The sequence below is a fragment of the Protopterus annectens genome, chromosome 8.part0 (assembly GCF_019279795.1).
Source record: "Protopterus annectens isolate FY-2018-M chromosome 8.part0, PAN1.0, whole genome shotgun sequence".
Taxonomy (NCBI): Eukaryota; Metazoa; Chordata; order Ceratodontiformes; family Protopteridae; genus Protopterus; species Protopterus annectens.
Genome location: NC_056741.1, coordinates 280,820,328 through 280,838,416, shown reverse-complemented (window position 1 = coordinate 280,838,416; position 18,089 = coordinate 280,820,328). Strand labels below are relative to the sequence as shown.

Below are 18,089 nucleotides of genomic sequence, written 5' to 3'. Positions count from 1 at the left end.
AACTGAATTTTAAGCCGTACAGTCTGTTAGCAGAGAAGTCATGAAATGAAATACGCAGGAAGCAGAAAAAAGATGGCTTACCTAAGCATGAGTCGTCTGAAGTCAAATTCTTCACTGTTAGTTTCCAGTCTATCAAACTTGTTAGTGAGGATAAATGAAATCTCCACTTTGCCATACTGAGTGATGGCACAATCTTCACTGGACTCACTATCCTGATTGGCCTCATCGCCTTCAAAAAATCAGTACAAAGCAATCAGAAGACTGAAATCAGTCAGTTAATCGCAGACTATAACAGTGGTTATGCAAAGTACTCATCATATCTGAACAACTTTGAGTGAATCTTCTGAAGCTGAGCCATACAACGGAATTGCTCACTACCTATACTCAACAACTGATATTTACATCTCAACAGAGGTAGCAGCCATGTACCTATGGACCATGCTGATTTGTTGTGCATCTACAGCAAGTGGCGGGGATGCATTGTCAGATGACCAGATTCCTAAGCTATAATGAATTGGGTAAACTAATTAAACACTTCAGTAAATGTTTTCATTAGGTTGTATATGGTATGGTCAGTAAACTCCTTTCTAAACAATCTTGAAAGCAAATTTTGAAAATATAGGGCTCACAGGTAGTTACTAGGCACGTGGTCCAGGAGATCATTGAGAAGACTAGCCCAATTTCCCAACTGTCCCACAGTACAGTTTTGTTAACTGAATTGCTCAAAGTCACACAGTAAATAAAGGGTGAGGGAATCAAAGCCTCTACATCAGGAAGCAGCTCATTAACAGTTCCTAGCCTTAATCCTCTGTGTTAACTGCCAATTTGAATCTTTAGCAAGGCATTCAGCCCAAAACAGCCAAACCCCACTAGTTTTAGACAGAAAAGGTTTTAAAGCACCTTTACAAGCACCAGAAAATGAAAAAATGTTATGTACTTACTATAACAATAGATCTGTGTTGTCTGATTCCATTCTTCCTCAACAGATGGATCTTGGATCCAACACTGGCCAATTTTAGACTTCAGAATCCCTTGCTAAGGCATCTCCCCTTATACATAATCCCCTCCTGATTGTAAGAGTACCTCAAATTGAGTTTGCCCTCAACACCATAACATAACCATAGAAGAAATTAAAGGAAAATAAACAACCTCCATGGTATAAAGGATGCCTGAGACGGAACACCACTCTGGAGTTGTAAGAGTACAATACCATAGTTATGGGCAGGTCAAACTGTCATACAAGAAGCACACAACAAAATCTTCCATGAAATGGAAGGGGGACAGAAGAAAAGGAAGCTACGGAAGGACAGAATCAAATAACACAGATCTATTGTTCTATTGTGTACATAACATTCTTATTTGATGTTTTCTGTTCTGTCCATTCCTCAACAAATGGGACAGAGTCCGCAGCTACTTAGCTCTCGGTGGTCTCATGGCTGATCCAAAAGCCACCCTTATCCCTGGACAGGAAATCCATATAATGGGAAATTAAGGTGTGAATGTTAGAACAGGTGGTAAGTGGCACAATCATCATCAATTGAGGGCCTTGAAAAGAAGGCCAAGGAAGTGGAGACAAATCTAACAGAATGAACCTTGACTGGTCTAGGTAATCTTGATACTTTCCCTTTATGTACATAAGTAAAAGAGTCAGAGGGTTGGGAGGGTGGCCTAATGGTTAAGGTGTTTGCCTTACAAACACAAGGTGCAGGGTTTGAGTCTCACAAGGGATAAATGGCTAGGCTTACAAGGGCAGTTAGCTTAGTACTAATCTATGAACCTATGAACCATCTAGCTAAGGATACTTTTGAAACACCTTGACCTAGGTTGCTTTGGAAAAGAAGATAAAAAGCTGGTCTGTCTTTCTGAATTTTTTAGTATGATGGAGGTAGAAACATAGTCGGTGATGCAGGTCCAACAAATGAAACATTCTCTTTTATTTGAAAAATTTGGAAAGAAAACTGGTAGACTGATGCACTGGTTAAGAGATGTCTCAGTAGCTACCTTAGGTATGAAAGATGGATTAGTCCCATAAGGATACCCTGTCCTTCTGGAAGACAATGTATGGAGGCTTGCAAGACAAAGCTTGATGTTCCAACACTCTTCAAGTTGATGTAATAGCAACTAGAAATGTATTTTCCCGGTCAAAAACTTAAAATCCACCCTGGCAGCAGGTTCAAAAGGTGTCTGGGTTAAAGCTTGGAGCAAAATAGTCACATCCCAAAGAGGAGTAGGATCCCTAAGTGGGGGCGCTAAGCAAGAAAGTACCTCTCGCAACAAAGCTTTATATAGTTTCAAGTCTGAAATAGCTGTTAAATGAAACTTAATAATAGAGTAACTGTCAAAATCCTGAAAATTAGAAGCTAAAAAATCTAAACACGAGACGAAAAAGGATACAGACTGCTTTGGGAGGCCCAAACAATAATTTCTTTCCATTTACTCTTACAAACTTCCCTGGTAGATACTTTCTGAAAAGAACTGAGAATGTGGATAAATTGGGAAGACAAAATTTACTGACTAGCTATCATTGTAAGTGGAGAACATAACTGGGTTAACCTCTGGGCTCGAATACCTAGGTGAACAGTGAGAGAAGAAGATCTGGATAGGGGTCCAGCACCCAAGGCACGTATAGTGAGTGAGGTCAAAGGAAGGGGAAACATCAGTTAAGGTCAGACGGGGCAATAAGGATGACCATGATCTTCCTCTAGAGAAGTTTCTGTAAACATTTTGGAATCAGTGGGGTAAGAGGAAAGTTAGAGAGGAGATTGAGGGGGGGGGGCAAAGATGTGTTAGAGCATCCCTTGGTGAGGTTCCCCACTGGAGGGATTAGAACAAAGAACCTGATGCATTTGGAGTTGAGAGGAGAGGCAAAAAGATTGCAGCATGGTTGATCCCAATGTTGAAAAATTTGTTCTGCCATTGTTGCGTTGACAGACCACTCATGAGGTAACAATTGATTGTCTCAACCTGTTTGCTAAAACGTTGGACTTCCCTGGTAAGTTTCATTGCTATTAGTGATTGGAAGATATCACCCACTGCCACAATCTCATGGTTTTTTGCACAGATGGCAGGAACATGTTCCCCCTTGTTAGATGTGCCAAACTACAGACATGCTGTCAGTCTGGATGAAAATCATTGCTAGAGGAAGGGCCTCCTGGAAGACCTGCAATGCTAAGAAAACTGCCCTCATCTCCAGGAGAAGCCTATTTTCGGATGGAGAACCATATACCTTGGATGATCCTTCTCAAGTAATGCCTCCACCCCACCACCGTTCGGAGGCATCCATGGTCACAGTGGCTTTGGGAGGGGAGGAGGGGGAGGAACAAATAGTCAAGTCTGGGGAACCTCAGGAGATTGGATCTACCACTATAGGAGAGTCCTGCAAATGTTTGTCAAATGAATCAGAAAATTCATGGATTGATATCTGGTGGACCACTGAACTGCCAAGCACTCACTGAAGAACGGTCATGTAATCTCTCTCTAAGGGAACTAAGGTTAATAGAAGTCACCATTGACCCCAATAGTTGAACAACCAATCTGGCTGGTAGCACGTGATAGGATAGAAGCTATTGGGCCTAGATGCACAGAGTGGGCAGTCTGCTCACCAGGAGCCTTGCTGCAGGGCAGAAAACTGTATTCCTAAGGCAGAAAGCATCTTCCTGTCTTGTTGACTCCTGGAGAGTGTCTTTAACCTTGGGTCCAAAAAGGGTTGAACCATCAAAATGAGCATTTACAAAGGACATCTTGAAAGCCTCTGCGAAGTCACACAAGTGCATCAACGCATGTCTCCTTATGGTAATGGCTATACCTGCAGCTCTTGAAGCATCCTCAATCCCGTTGGATATAAGGTGCATAGAGGCATTTGATAGGGACTGTAGGGTGGTCAGCTGCAAGTCCATGGTTTTCTTATCCTCTGCATACATGGACCCACAGAGAGATTTGAAGACCTACCTTGTCAAATCTCTCTGAGACCTTGTAATATGTGCCAAATAATTCAAAGACCTTAATGCAAAGGTAGCTGAAGATAAATTCACGTCCCAAATCTATATAAAGCCCTAGGCTGCCGGTTAGGGGGATGGACAGACGAGGTCTCTTCTGCAGGCTTCTTTTAGTGGCTGCCACTATTACCATGGCATCCTTAGCTGGACCCTTGCCACAATACTATCAAGTCTTTTGGAGCAACAAGAAATTTATCTGTTTTTTTTTTTTTTTTCTGGGTATCGATTCGATTCCATCACATCTGGTTCATTCCATGCCCACAGAGAGATCAAGTGCACTATCTCAGTGGTGGGAGGGACCACCCAAGTAACAACTGAGCGAGATCCAAAAGCCTCTGGAAACACAGACTCCTCTGCAAGGAGTCTTCAGAAGACCAAACTCTTCTGTCTAAAGAGTTTGAGGATCTTCTTGAATGAGATGTCCTCAAGTAGTGATTTGGGGGATACCTCCCCTTCAGTAAGATCTGAGTCTTCAGTGAGGGACTCCTGCAAGAAGTCAACGTGCCTCTCCTTATATGAATGTTTCTGAGCAAACCGCATGGGATGTTCTGGAGAGGACTCGGAAGACTGTTGGGTGCCCTGTATGTGGAATGTCTCAAGGCTTATAGGAACTGGCTGCCCTGATGGGATAGACTGTGTAGGATCACGACTTAGGCTTTTCATCTGTGGGGAGGGCAGAACCGAAAGAAAAAGAGACTTCCATTCACCAGCACTAGAGAGAGCTCTCTGAACTGCCTCGAAAGTAGAAGCCAAGGGAAAACGTCAAGCCATCCTGTATGAGCTGAAAGCTAAACACCCAGATGGTCAAGGAAAGAAGCTCAATTTTGCTCTGAGACTGATTCCAGAGCCAAGCTGTCTAACCCTGCAGCTCTGAGAGGAAGGGACAGTTCTGACAATTAGGAAGTTGTTCTCCTGCCCCCGAATGAGCATTGGATCACAGACCCCTACAGATGTGAGGAGCCTGGAATTGGAGAAGTCGCCGTAGTGGCAGATGACCATATCTTCGGAGCCAATGCAGATAAATCTTGTGGAAATCTCAAATACTGAGTCCCTAAAGACAAGCACTGGGCTTGGCTAGGAGCAACCCATAGGAAGGGTTGAAAGACCAAAGCTTACCGGTCTGATGGGATGTGGTGCCAGGAGAACTCCCAGCTGAATTTGAGTCCTGAGGAACTTCTGTCAGGCTTTTGGTAGACCTAATAGACCTTAGGGAGGAAGACTCAGATGGTAGTCTATATAATCTTTGTACCAGTCTCTCCTGAAGAAAGGGGGAAGGCAGCCAGGGCCCCAGTGACTATCTCTGCTCTGGTAAAGGAGGGGTTCTGGATCTTAAGACCATTAGATCAGATGACATGGCCTTCTTAGTGGCTGGAGTTCAAGACAGTTGAGACTAAGGAAAGCATTTCCTTGTCTCCTTGCCCTTCTCTCTGGGCTTGTCACTCGTCTCCTCTCTAGATTTGTCCAAAGATTTTTTACTGGACAGGGAGGCCCCAGAAAGAGAAGACACATACTAAGATGATTCTTCTATAAAAGAAGGGAGAAGTCCCTTCAAGCCAAGTTTATTCCTATACTCAATGAAGGCCTGGTGGCCAAAGGCCATACAGATAGAGCAGTCCTTATCCAAGTGGGCAGCAGCTAAAAAACATACACATTTTTGAAAATCATCCGAATTTTAAGTTTCTGTCTGCAAGTCACACATTTTTTGAACCCTAATTTCTTGTAAGACATGACTCAGCTAATCAAATGAGGAAAAAGAAAAATTCCACACAAAGCAATTTTTTGTAGACAAAAATACCAACAATTTTTATGAGGATCAATACAATAACACTCAAAAATATATCCATATCCTAAACACTCAAATAGAGAGGTGAGGTGCCAAAGGCACAAGACAAATGGAAAAATCAGTTTACATAGAGGAAAAACTTTTCAGATAAGGGGAAAATACAAGGAAAGGTACTCTTATCACAAAGGGAAGACTAGCAACTATCAAAAGTACAACAAAAGTAGCAAGAAGCAGCAATAACTTAACTGAGGCGAGCCTAAGTAGAGTGGACCATGTTTTGTTGTGCATGAGCGACAAACAAGATCTGTGATAATCTTGCAGACAGGAGGGGATTACAGGTAAGTGACAAAGACTGTGCTGCAGATCCTAAAGTCTAAAGTGGTCAAAGCCGAATCCAAGATCCATCCATTGAGGAATGGATGGAACAGCCAACATCAGATCAAAAGGTATTCTTGTTTGAGAAGGTTCATTATTGTCATTTTCTAAGCATCTGAACACCACTGAATCTTCCAGAATAGTTTAATGGGTGGTTCTCTTGTTTCTTTTGTTTTGTTTAATTGTTATTTATAGCACAGTCATGTGTTTATTTATGTCCAGCACAGTGCCACTATAGCTATAGCTTACTAGTAGGTGGTAAGAGAATTTTTCATTTTTTCCTGTTGAGTTCCCCAAGCCTATACTCTTGAGACACAGCTGCTCATCTGTGCCCTGTTTGCATTAGCTTGGCTACTCTGATTTGCTTTTAGCTGCACTGGGAGCATCAGCGTGCTGTACGTCACTCTGATGCTATTCTGACAGTACTTCTCCCAGCCCCCTTTGCTTCCTTGAGCACTCTGATAGCTAATGCAAAGCAGTGGACAATATGGAGGGCCAGCAAACTTGTTCCTCTTTCACAACTAGCCTCCTCCTTGCACTTGATTTGCTAAGGCAGTGTAACTGTGTTATGCTCACTGATAACGAACTCCTACTTAATCCAGAAAGCTTGGTCTCTCTGAGGTGTAAATACCTAGTTAATATGAAGGCATTGCTTTCATGAACATTAATATATAGTAACCACACAAGCACATCCTCACCTCACCCAGTACATTTTCAGAACACTAACACTGAAAGATCATACGCAGACACCGTAAAAAAATATCCTTGCCAATGCCTTCTAGAACTTGTTAAAAAAAAGGCCTCAGAGAAAATCTGTCAACTCCTCTATTCCGTGCACACATATACAGATAGTCACCAATTGCAAAGTTGTTTTCAATCCAGTAATGCTAAACTAGCTTCTGATAAAGGTGTATTAAACACTGGTGACTTAATTGTTAGTCATATAGTTTCCCCACTCACCAGGCTAGACAAGGACAACATTACTGTCAGAGGTGTCAGGATCACAGGAATTACAAAAACTGTCTGGACCTTTTCCTGAGACATGTAGGACTATGACATGGTTTATGTGGAAGTGAATGACCTGGGGAGCAAAATCCTTAAAGACATGCAGAGATACATGCTGAAACTCTTTAGGCATGTGATAAATGCAGAGATGCATGCTGAAACTCTTTAGGCATGTGATAAATGCAGGAGTGGTTAAGTGGAATTCTTTCTTCACCAAGAATAATTCCTAGCTATAAAGAAAAGATAATTGGCTTTAGCAAATGACTTTGTTGCTGTCATTCCAAGGGGATCTGGTATGAATCAATTGCAGTAGAGACAAGGCAGCAGAGTTCTACTTGTTTTGCAAGGGATGGCTCGTATCTCTTACTCAAGGGTTTCAACATATTGGCAAAAGCCCTTGCTGCCTCCATAGTGCCATTATTAGGCAGACCCCATTTAATAGACATTTCAACTTAAGTTCATCTTAACACTAGGAGTCTCAATAACACTGCCTAATCTTGAGATGCTCCAGTATCTGGAACATAGCAATGTATGTGTAGCTACCAAGGCTTGGTTTAAGTGTAAAGAAAGCACTCCCTTCATACCCAGGTTTTGTCCTTACTGTGCCTTCAGGCCTGGTAGAAACTTCAGTGTCAGAAAAAGAAATATATAGATTTGCACAGGACCTGACAGCAGTAAATAAGATAGTGAAACCTAGTTTTCCAGTTGTTCCAAACCCAGCAACTGTTCTCTCATTTATACCAGCAAGGGCATGCTAAATTACAGTAAGTGATCTGTGTTCAGCTTTCTTTTCTATTATCCATTTAGATAGCAGGTACCCATTTACTTTTATCTATAAAGCGAGAGTTGTTCAGTTTTAGCACTCAAATCTGTTTCTTTGAGCTCAGCACTTGTTCAGAACTCATTGTAAGCACTAAATAAGCTATAAATTACTATAGCACTCAACTTTCCTCACTTATCTAGAGGAAAAAAGTTTTTAGTACTTAATAAATAAGCAACTATCCAGGCATGTCTAAGGGTCAGCTCCCGGTGTTTTCTCTTGTCTACCTGATGAATCTGGACATCTTGGGGCAATGCAGCAATTGCCTCATGTACACAGAAAACCCTCTCCTCCTACCACCCAACACTACAACCTGTGAGGGATGCACTTATATAGCCAAACTGGAAGCAAAGCTCTCTTCACCCAAGACTGGTCTAGACAGTCAAGAGGAGAAGGTAAACACTTGCACCACACCACACATCACATAGTCCCTCAAAACCTACACCACCAAAGCACACATATAGAAACACAAAACACACCTACATTTGCAGAGGCTCTTAATAAAAACCTGCTCAAGCAACAGAGACCTCCAAATCTGAAACACAAGCAACCTCCACCCCCCAACACAACCCAAATGACGCATAGTCCACAAACTCAGTGTGCCACTCAACCACACCCCATAAGGCATAACAACGTACCCAACACTCTAGTCATAGGTGACTCTATAGTCAGGCACACTGATGCTCCACTCACCAGGCTAAACAAGGAGAAAGTTACTGTCAGCTGCCTGTCGGGTGCTAGGATCCGCCACATAATGCACGCACTCAGTTCACTCCATAACAAGTACAAATATGTCTCTGTCATTGTCCATGTTGGTGTGAATGACCTGAGATGTACCTCTCTGGACTACATGAAGAGAGACATGAAGGAGCTCTCCGATCTTGTAGCCCAGTCAGGTATGACCCTAGCCCTGAGTAGCATCCTGCCATCATCCAGAATGACACCACAGTACAAGGGTAAAATGATTGACTTCAACAATTGGCTAAGCTTCTGGTGTCATTCTAAGGGGATCCAGTATCTGTGTCTGCCTGTGATGATATGATCGACAGACCACGATGCTTTGCCAGAGATAGCCTGCACCTGTCGCCCTTGGGATACCGGATACTGGCTAAGGCTCTTGCCATCCCTATGGTGCCTTTTTTAGGCAAGGTTCAAATGACAAATTCACCACCATAACAGGTACAAACAAGCAAAATCTGAGGGTAATGCTAGAAGTCTAAATCTCAAAATGCACTCATTCGAGGCACTCCTTAAAATGGAGAACATTGACATCTGTGCAGTGACAGAGACCTGGTTCAAGGCTCCAGAGAGCACCGCCGCATTGCCAGGCTATAATTTATACCATATGTTTCGGTCACCTAACCTGGACCGAAACACTAAAGGCGGAGGCGTGTCCATATTCATTAAGGATATCCAGACCTCCAGGCTAGCTGCTCAGCATAATGCATCCAAGATTATCCAAGTGCATCTAACTCTGGGCAAGACTGCAATCCAAATACAGATCCCCCACCATGCCCCAGAATTCCCACTCCTCATTTCTGGATACACTGGAAAATATTAGGGTACAACCCAACACCCTAATAATGGGCGATTTCAACTACTCCACCATTAACTGGGAAAACTACTCCTGTACCAACTCTTTTGCTCAACAGTTTCTGGAATTCAAAAATTTTGGATCAACTTATCCACACCCCCACCAGGGGCAGCAATATCCTAGACCTGGTCATTACTAACATGGGCGACCAGTGTTCCACACCAGAGGTCAGTTCCTCTTTGGTCAGATCCAACCACAAGCTAATCACTCTAGACATCCACATCTCGCCACCATCCCCATTAGGGAAACCACCGTAAAAAATTTCTCCAAAGCCAACTTCATGCTTCTTAAGACAGAAGTGGCAAACTTCACGACACCCATGGAGACGGACAACAGAGGTGTGACTGTTGAATCCTACACAAATGTACTTTATAATCACTTACATGATTGCATGGATCATGCTACCCCTAGCAGAACCAAGATGGTATCCTCCAAATCTCTGCCATAAACAAACTCTACAACAGAAGAAAGAAACTGTTGCAAAAAAGAGTAAAATCCCATGATTGGAGGAACTCTCTGGTCAGCCTCAGTAAGAAGCCAAGATCCCTCATAAAATCCTCCAAAGCTAGTTACTTAAAGAAAATCGCCACTGATTCTAAAGACAACCACAAAGCATTCTATAGCTATGTCAAGAATCTCAATGGCAACACTCAGATATGCTCTGAGATACAGCACAATGGCACTAAATATACAGAACCAACTGATATTGCCAACATCCTGGCAGATAGGTTCAGTGCTAACTTTACCCCCCTCTTACCCCCTAAAGGGCCCATCTCTATACCAGAAGAATGCAAAGCTCCTGTAATCACGACTGCACAGGTAAAACTCAAAAGGAATTCCCCTGCACGGAAGTGATTGCACGGCTCAAAAACACATGGTTAACAAAAAGCAGAAGCCAGCAACTGTGAGCTGTGTGAACTAATTTAATTAGTTAAAAAATAAAAAAACACAAAGATAACAGACCGGTTTCGGCTATGGTGTTAACCTAGCCTTCATCAGTGTAAATATTCATAACATCTTGAGGCTCTTTTTATACATTGACAATTAGTCTCAAAGTTTCATTGGTGAGCTCATGAATATTCATTAGTATACAAAATCATAAATATTCATTAAGACCAGGCTGGAAAAGTGTCCCTAATTTCACAATCCATTTCTTTTCTTTTATATTTAGTTTGCTGTGCCAACCAGATTTATTAGATCTGTCGCCTATTATTTTATCAATGATGGTAAAATGAAATCTTGCTGTGGTATGTTTAAGAGTGTGTTTGTACAAGGCGTTACTCATTCTTTTACATTTAACATCACTAAGGTGTTCAGAAATATGTAACTTGATAGGTGTAGATGTTTGTCCTGTGTAAAATGCATGACAACTGCAAGAGGCCATATAGATAATCCAATCCGTGCTGCAGTTTGCAAAAAAACTGATTCATATATAGTGCTACAATTACTACTGGAAAATTGTTTGGTTTTGAGCACATGTTTACAATGGCTGCAATGACCACATGGCATGCAGCCCACAAGTTTATCTCCAGAGATTAAGGTTTGGATCGTGTTCTGGTTAATAGCATCATTGTGATGTTTGTAGTGACTGAAATGAGATCCAAGATTTTTCCCCCTTCTAAATGAAAACATGCAGGTCTCGGATAAATGTTGTGACAAAACATTATCAGCTAGGAGAATGTTCCACTGTCGTCTGATAACATCAATGACTCTATTTGTATTTCTGCCGTATGTAGTAATAAATCGTAGATTGTTATTTTTGTTCTGTGATTTATGTTTGCACTTAAGGAGGTCTTCCCTGTCCAGATTTGCAGCATAATTGTTTGCTGTATGTACATAACCCATACTGTAGCCCCTTTCTTGAAATCTATTCGACAAATCTTTACGAAAAACCTGAAAGGTATTTTCTTCTGAGCAAATACGTCTCATCCTAATAAAGTGAGACTTGAGGATGTTTTTAGTAATATGTGCTGGATGATAGCTGGATGCGTGGAGTAAGGTGTTGTATTCTGGATATTTTCTGAATACTTCTGTGCGGAGGGTGTTATCCTTATTCCTTGATACCAGCACATCCAAGTATGTGATTTTGTGTTGGTCATAGTTGATGGTAAATTGTAAACCCCATTTGTTGTTATTAAGATACTCAACAAATTCCATCAAGTATTCCACATCAGACCTCCACACCATCCAGCAATCATCCAGATATCTATGCCAGATATCAATTTCCATTAAATAAATGCTGTTTGTAACATCATAAATGATTTGTTCTTCTATGTATGCCATGTACAGATCTGCATATATGGGGGCAAAAGATGCGCCCATTGCAGTACCCCGTGTTTGGAGATAGCATTGTTTTCCATAGAAGAAAACATTTTTGGTGAGAACGTGTTCAGTTAGGCATATAAGAAAGGTGTTAAAGCCAGGTCTGTATAGCTCTGATTTGTATAGCCAATATTCTACTGCATCTAGCCCTGCCCAATGTGGTATGTTGGTGTATAGTGCACTAACATCCAAGGTGCATAACAACCAGTCGTCTTAAATTTGCATGTCATTTATGATACCTAAAAATTCTGTGGTATCCTGAATTCTAGATCTTACCCATCTCAATAATGGTTTGATGTGTTTAGTTAGAAATTCAGATAATGGTTCAGTTAGGGAGTCATTACCTGCCACAATCGGTCTGCCTGGGGGATGCAAAGGATCTTTGTGAATTTTGGGCAGAAAATCAATGTATTGGCTATTGGGATCAGATATAGTCAGATGAATTTTGGTATTTTGTGTAATGATACCATTTTCTACTGTTGAATCCAAAAAAGTATTGATTTGATGTTTAAACATAGATGTTGGATCAAGAGGCATTTTAGTATAATATCTGACATCTTCCAGCGGTCTCTGAGCCTCAACATCATATAGGGTCCAATTCATGACTACCACAGCACCACCTTTGTCTGCAGAGATGATAACCAAATTTTTGTTATTGGTAAGTTCCTGTAAGGTTGACATATCTGTCTTTGAGAGATTGTTAGATTTGGGGTGAGTCATACCCGAGGTAAAGTGTAGATCTTTGAGAAAACTATTTTGGAAAAGACTCACACAAGGATGCATAGGTGGGACAAAGGTGGATTTGTGGTATTTGAAATTATCAACAGTAGCATCATCATATTTTTTGTCATGAAAATACAGTTTTAAATTAAGCAATCTGCAAAATGCTGTCACATCTTGTGCAAATCTGTCTTCAGGAACAAAAAAAAATGGTATAAAAGAGAGACCTTTATTTAGCAAAGCAATTTGTGAGTCAGATAATGTTACATCAGAAATATTTAGTACATTTGTTCTAGCACACTTATTTATTTGTTCGTCAACAGTTCCATTAGGCCCTCCAAACTTCTTATTTTTTCTATGTTTCCTGCCTCCCCTCTTGTAAGGCCTAAAGGGGCCACACTGTTATTACGTTTGGGGATGGGGGAGTCTGAGATTTGCTGTGCATCCAAATATGTACCAGAAGAGGAATCACCCCCCGATGAATCAGTATGTGTATTGCGTTTTCTAAGAATAGACTTGGGATGTTTGCGTTTAGGGGTGGTATTAGTTTTATGATAACCACCTTCAAACCTGACATGTCTAGTATGTTGAAAGGGATGGCCTTTGTCATAATATGTTTGGTCCCTTTGAAATGTTTTGAGTTTCCTATCCTTGAGTTGTTGTTCAAAGGTAAGTCTGAGCTAAGTTTGGACAATTGGGTGGAAAAAAACGGTTGGTTGCACAGGTAAAAACCATACTCTCCGAAGCCAAGAACACAGCATCCATGGGACCTGACAACATCCCAGGCTGCATTCAAAACGAACTGGCACCCCACCTAAGTATCATGTTCAATCATAGCCTCACCTCAGGTTTTGTGCCCACTGAATGGTGCACAGCGACGGTTATTCCACTCCACAAAGGTGGAGCCACCATGGACCAAGGGGAACTACCACCCCATTAGCCTGATGAGCCTGATCTGCAAGGCCATGGAATGTATCATCATGGAACTTATAAACAATGACATTGGTAATCTCCAAACTCTGGACCTCACCCAGTTCGGGTTTGTAAAAGGCAGATCATGTCTCCTAAACCTGTTAGACTTCTTTGAAGCAGTCACCAAAGCCGTAGACAAGGGTAAGGTGGTTCACACAGCCTATCTAGATCTCACCAAGACTTTCGACACAATCCCCCACTCTGGAATTATAGATAAACTCACTAAACTGGGTATAAATCCTATGTCACAAGATGGGCTGCCAACTGGCTCACTGACAGAATCCACACTGTGAAAGTAGCAGACTCCAAATCCGACTTCAGACCAGTGACAAGTGGAGTACCACAGGGTTCAGTCCTGGGTCCTCTACTGTTTGGTATCTAATTCTCTGAAGTACAGGCTAACACAGAAGGTCTTTGGCTAACGAAGTTCGCAGATGAATGTAAACTAGGAGCCATAATCAAAACTCCTAATGATGTGGACATCCTACAAAAGGGCCTCACTGAGACAGATGCCTGGTTTCAAAGCCATAGCCTCAAGCTCAATGCCAAAAAGTGCATTGTCATCCCCTTTGGTAAAAACTCTGTACCCATGAACTGCCACATAGGCAGTAGTCTACTTAACACTGAAAGTATGATAAGAGATCTTGGGACACAGGTGGACAGTAGTCTCTCCTTTGATAATCACATCACCACAGTAGTCAGGAAATCCTTTTACTTGGCACACCTCATCACAAAAGGTTTTTCATCCAGGAAAAAAGAGGTCATTGTTCCCCTCTACTCATTAGACCCATTATAGAGTACAATACCCCTTTTGGCATGTACCTCACAAGACATCTACAACAACTAGAAAGGCCACAGAAATACCTCACAAAGAGGATTACCGGCCTCAAACAGATGCCCTACGCAGACAGTCTCAAAAAACTCCAGCTTTACTCCGCTGCATATCGCCTACTCAGAGGCGATCTCTGCCTAACATACAAAGCTATGTCAAACCCAGAGCTGTTGGACATGCTCCACTTAAAGAAATCCCAATCCCTCTGAGCTACCTAAACTTAACACTGTGGTGATGTGATTATCAAAGGAGAGACTACTGTCCACCTGTGTCCCAAGATCTCTTATCATACTTTCAGTGTTAAGTAGCTACCTTTAGGGACCTAAACCTTGTCACCACAATAGCAGAACATGCTGGAGGGATGGATTCCTGTCTCAGAGACTTCCCATATTCTGGAACAAACTGCCTATCTATATCAAACAAAGCTCCTCATTAGCACTCTTCAAGAAAAATCTTGATGATTGGATGGGAAATAGGAAATTCACCCCGGGGATCACTTCTGTGGCTCTGCTCAACAGGGGCACTGGAAAATAATTTTCTTGGATGGTGAAAGCCAGGATACCTTTATGGCTAGGCTTGTATAGGCCACTAGCCTAGTACCTACCTATGAATCTATGAAAACACATCCAGACAAGATTACCTCATAGATGTACTGAATCTCCCTCTATTTTTTCTCAGATCTTAAAAGCTGATCTAGATACCATTTCCTTCATGGGTGGTTTTGTTCATATTCAGTACATAGATTTGCTTGCAGCTTCCCCTTCCACTGAATCAAGTGAGAAAGACACCATCCATTTGCTGATTTCTTTAGCCCAAAAGGAACAATGTGTCAAGAGAAGAAGTGCAGTTATGTCAGTCCCTTGTGCACTTTTTGGGACTTATTTCTGCAGGTGAATGTTCACTCTCTGCTTCTTGAATTAGGGCATTCCTGAAGCCCCAAGACACATTACCATTTCTCAAATGAGAACTTTCTTGGGTATCGCTGGTAATTGTTGTCAATGGATCCTGGGATATGCCGGTCCGACAAAACCCTTACAAAATCTCTCACACTTGGATACTCCAGAGCCCCTCCAATGGAAATCAGATTGCATCCAAGTGGCAGAAATGTGTTCAAACCTAGAACTGACTTAAAAGACATTCCTCTCCATAACCCAGAATCTCGTTTTTTTTTACAGATGGCTCATGACAAAGAGACAAAAATGAACATTTCAGAACTGGATATGCAGTATGTTCTGAAAAGGCTATTTTAGAGAAGGGACATTTAAAGAATGTTTTTTTTTTCCTGCACAGATTATTGAACTGATTTTTCTGACTAGAGCCTGCATATTGTCTGAAAGAAAGACTGCTACAATCTGCACTGATAGCCAATATGCCTATGGTACTGCTCATGACTTCAGACAGCTGTGGGCTGAAAGAATGTTTTTGGATTCTAAAGGGAGTCCTATAAAAATGGAATTTATGTAGCAGATTTGAAAATAGCTTTGAAGCTGCCACAAGTTATAACAACTGCCAAGTGTAAGGCGCATTCAAACGACAATGCTCAGGTTGCATAAGGTAATGCATTAGCAGATAAGGCAAATAGAGCTTTTGCATTAAATGAATCTCAGGCTGTTGAAATGCTGTAGCCTATTAATGTTCAAAGTAACCTATCTGTACCTTTTGAAAACTTAATGAACTGGAAGTTAGACTTATTTAATTTGCAAAAGAAAGTCAGCAATGAAACTTATGATGCCCTGGACAAGATAATAATAGAGATGACTGCCATCAATACAATGACATTACAAAATGGGAGTGCACAATATTAGAAGTGGAATCGAAAGGATAGGTATGTAATTTCACTGAAAAATAAAAATAGTGCTGTGGTTTCATCCCAGACAATTCACGAGCGAACCTAGACCATATAAACAACATTAGACATACCATGAGTGAACTTCAACAACCAGAAATCTGACTCGAGTCCTGACTCGGGACTTTGGGAACAAAACTGTTTTATATAATGTTGTTTATATTAGGTTTTATAATGGGCTAATACATTGTTTTTCCTTTTAAGAACTGCTTAATCTGTACTGCAAATGAGAATAAACATACTGTATTAACCATCATTCAGGAAAAAAACTTATAAAGAAATGTATTTAGAATTGCAAAAACAAAATGAGCAGGAACTTAAAAGAAGATATGATGAATATAAATATTGATTAGTATGTCTATGGAGAAATAAGACACAAAGGAGGAATTTTATGTGGTGGAAAGTTTAGGCACACCTTAGAAAACCTCATCCATTTCTAAATATTTTTTAGTAGCAGGTTTTCTGCCCTCCTTTAACCCCTGCTGCACATCCTTATGAAACAAGTACCTAAATGGAGTTAAGACTGAATCATTTAGATTTTAGACTATCAGCTGCAGTTCAAAACTGGGGTGCACCAGTTGCCTCTGACACAGTGCAAAAAATCCAGTCAGAAGAAGTGGTAGCTACCCTTGGCCAATACCATTAGAAGTGGAAATCAAAATTGCCTGGGCTAACAGGGGGTCACTACAGTGATATTCAGCAATTCTTTCTGAATGTTTATAAGTACATTGTAAATCAGTGTAAAGAGTGGAAATGCATACAGAACACTCATGGCAAAGGGAATGAGAATGTGTTTGCCCTCTAAGCATGGTTACAAGGATGTCTGGAACAGAATATCTCCAGCTCTGTTTTGAAAGAAGGTAAACAGATCTATTTGAGGCATTCTCTACATTTGGACTAGATCTTATTTATTTTATTTTATTTATTTATTTAACATTTGTTGACCGGGAATGGCCGACTAGGTTCCACAAAGCCTATTTTCAGCGGAGGCCCGGGGAGAAATGCTCCAGATGCATGTCTTTGGAATATGGGAGGAAACCGGAGTACCCGGAGGAAACCCACGCGAATACAGGGAGAACATGCAAACTCCACACAGAAGGCACCCCAGCCGAGAATCGAACCGGAGAACCTCTTGCTGTGAGGTGACAATGTTAACCACTGCACCACTGTGCCGCCTTTGAAACATCACTGCCTTGAGCTGCCACTTGTGCAGGTCTGCCCAGAATCTGCTTAGTCTGACTAACACAGTGTTTTCTTCTGATGTGATATATAATGCCCAAAGAGTCAGAGAATGCTGTAAAGCCAGCTTCAAGGCCATCACTGCCAACCTACACAGAGGGTATGATCTTGTCCCATCTTGTTAGCTGAGGTACATCATTGTGTTGTCCACAACCACAAGAGGAGGATTTGGAGTCCATAGGTGGTGGTGAACTCTCAAGGCGTGGATCACTGCCAACATTTCTTCGATACTGATGTGCTTGCCACTGCACTACCATAGACACAGCTCCCCAAGCGAAGTTGGACAAATCTGTCCTGACAGATTGCTCTGGAACAGCTGGGGTGATATTTATCTCTGCGCTCCACCACTGTACCTCTCGTCTGAAGAACCAAGGGAATGTTGGTGCTTGGTCCAACAATTTTGTACATAATATTGAATTTTCCTCATGTGGAGACAGGACAGTGATATCATGAGAGTCATGGATGCCATCAGTCCTAGAATTTCTTGGAAATCTCTTGGTGAGGAGACATTCCTCCTGAAGGGAGGACCCTGTCTCTGGGGCTAAAGGATGCACTGAAGCACATCAGTATCGATTCCTTTGTCAGT

The 18,089-nt window shown here is 41.6% G+C and overlaps 1 protein-coding gene across 1 annotated transcript in view; it reads right to left on the bottom strand.

Moving 5' to 3' along the window:
- Positions 1–18,089, bottom strand: part of IQGAP3 (IQ motif containing GTPase activating protein 3) — a 2,364,408-nt gene that overhangs the window by 429,226 nt on the left and 1,917,093 nt on the right. The window contains exon 32 of the mRNA XM_044079778.1: positions 82–229. Coding sequence (XP_043935713.1) covers positions 82–229 — 148 coding nt within the window. The remainder of the gene's footprint in view (positions 1–81; positions 230–18,089) is intronic.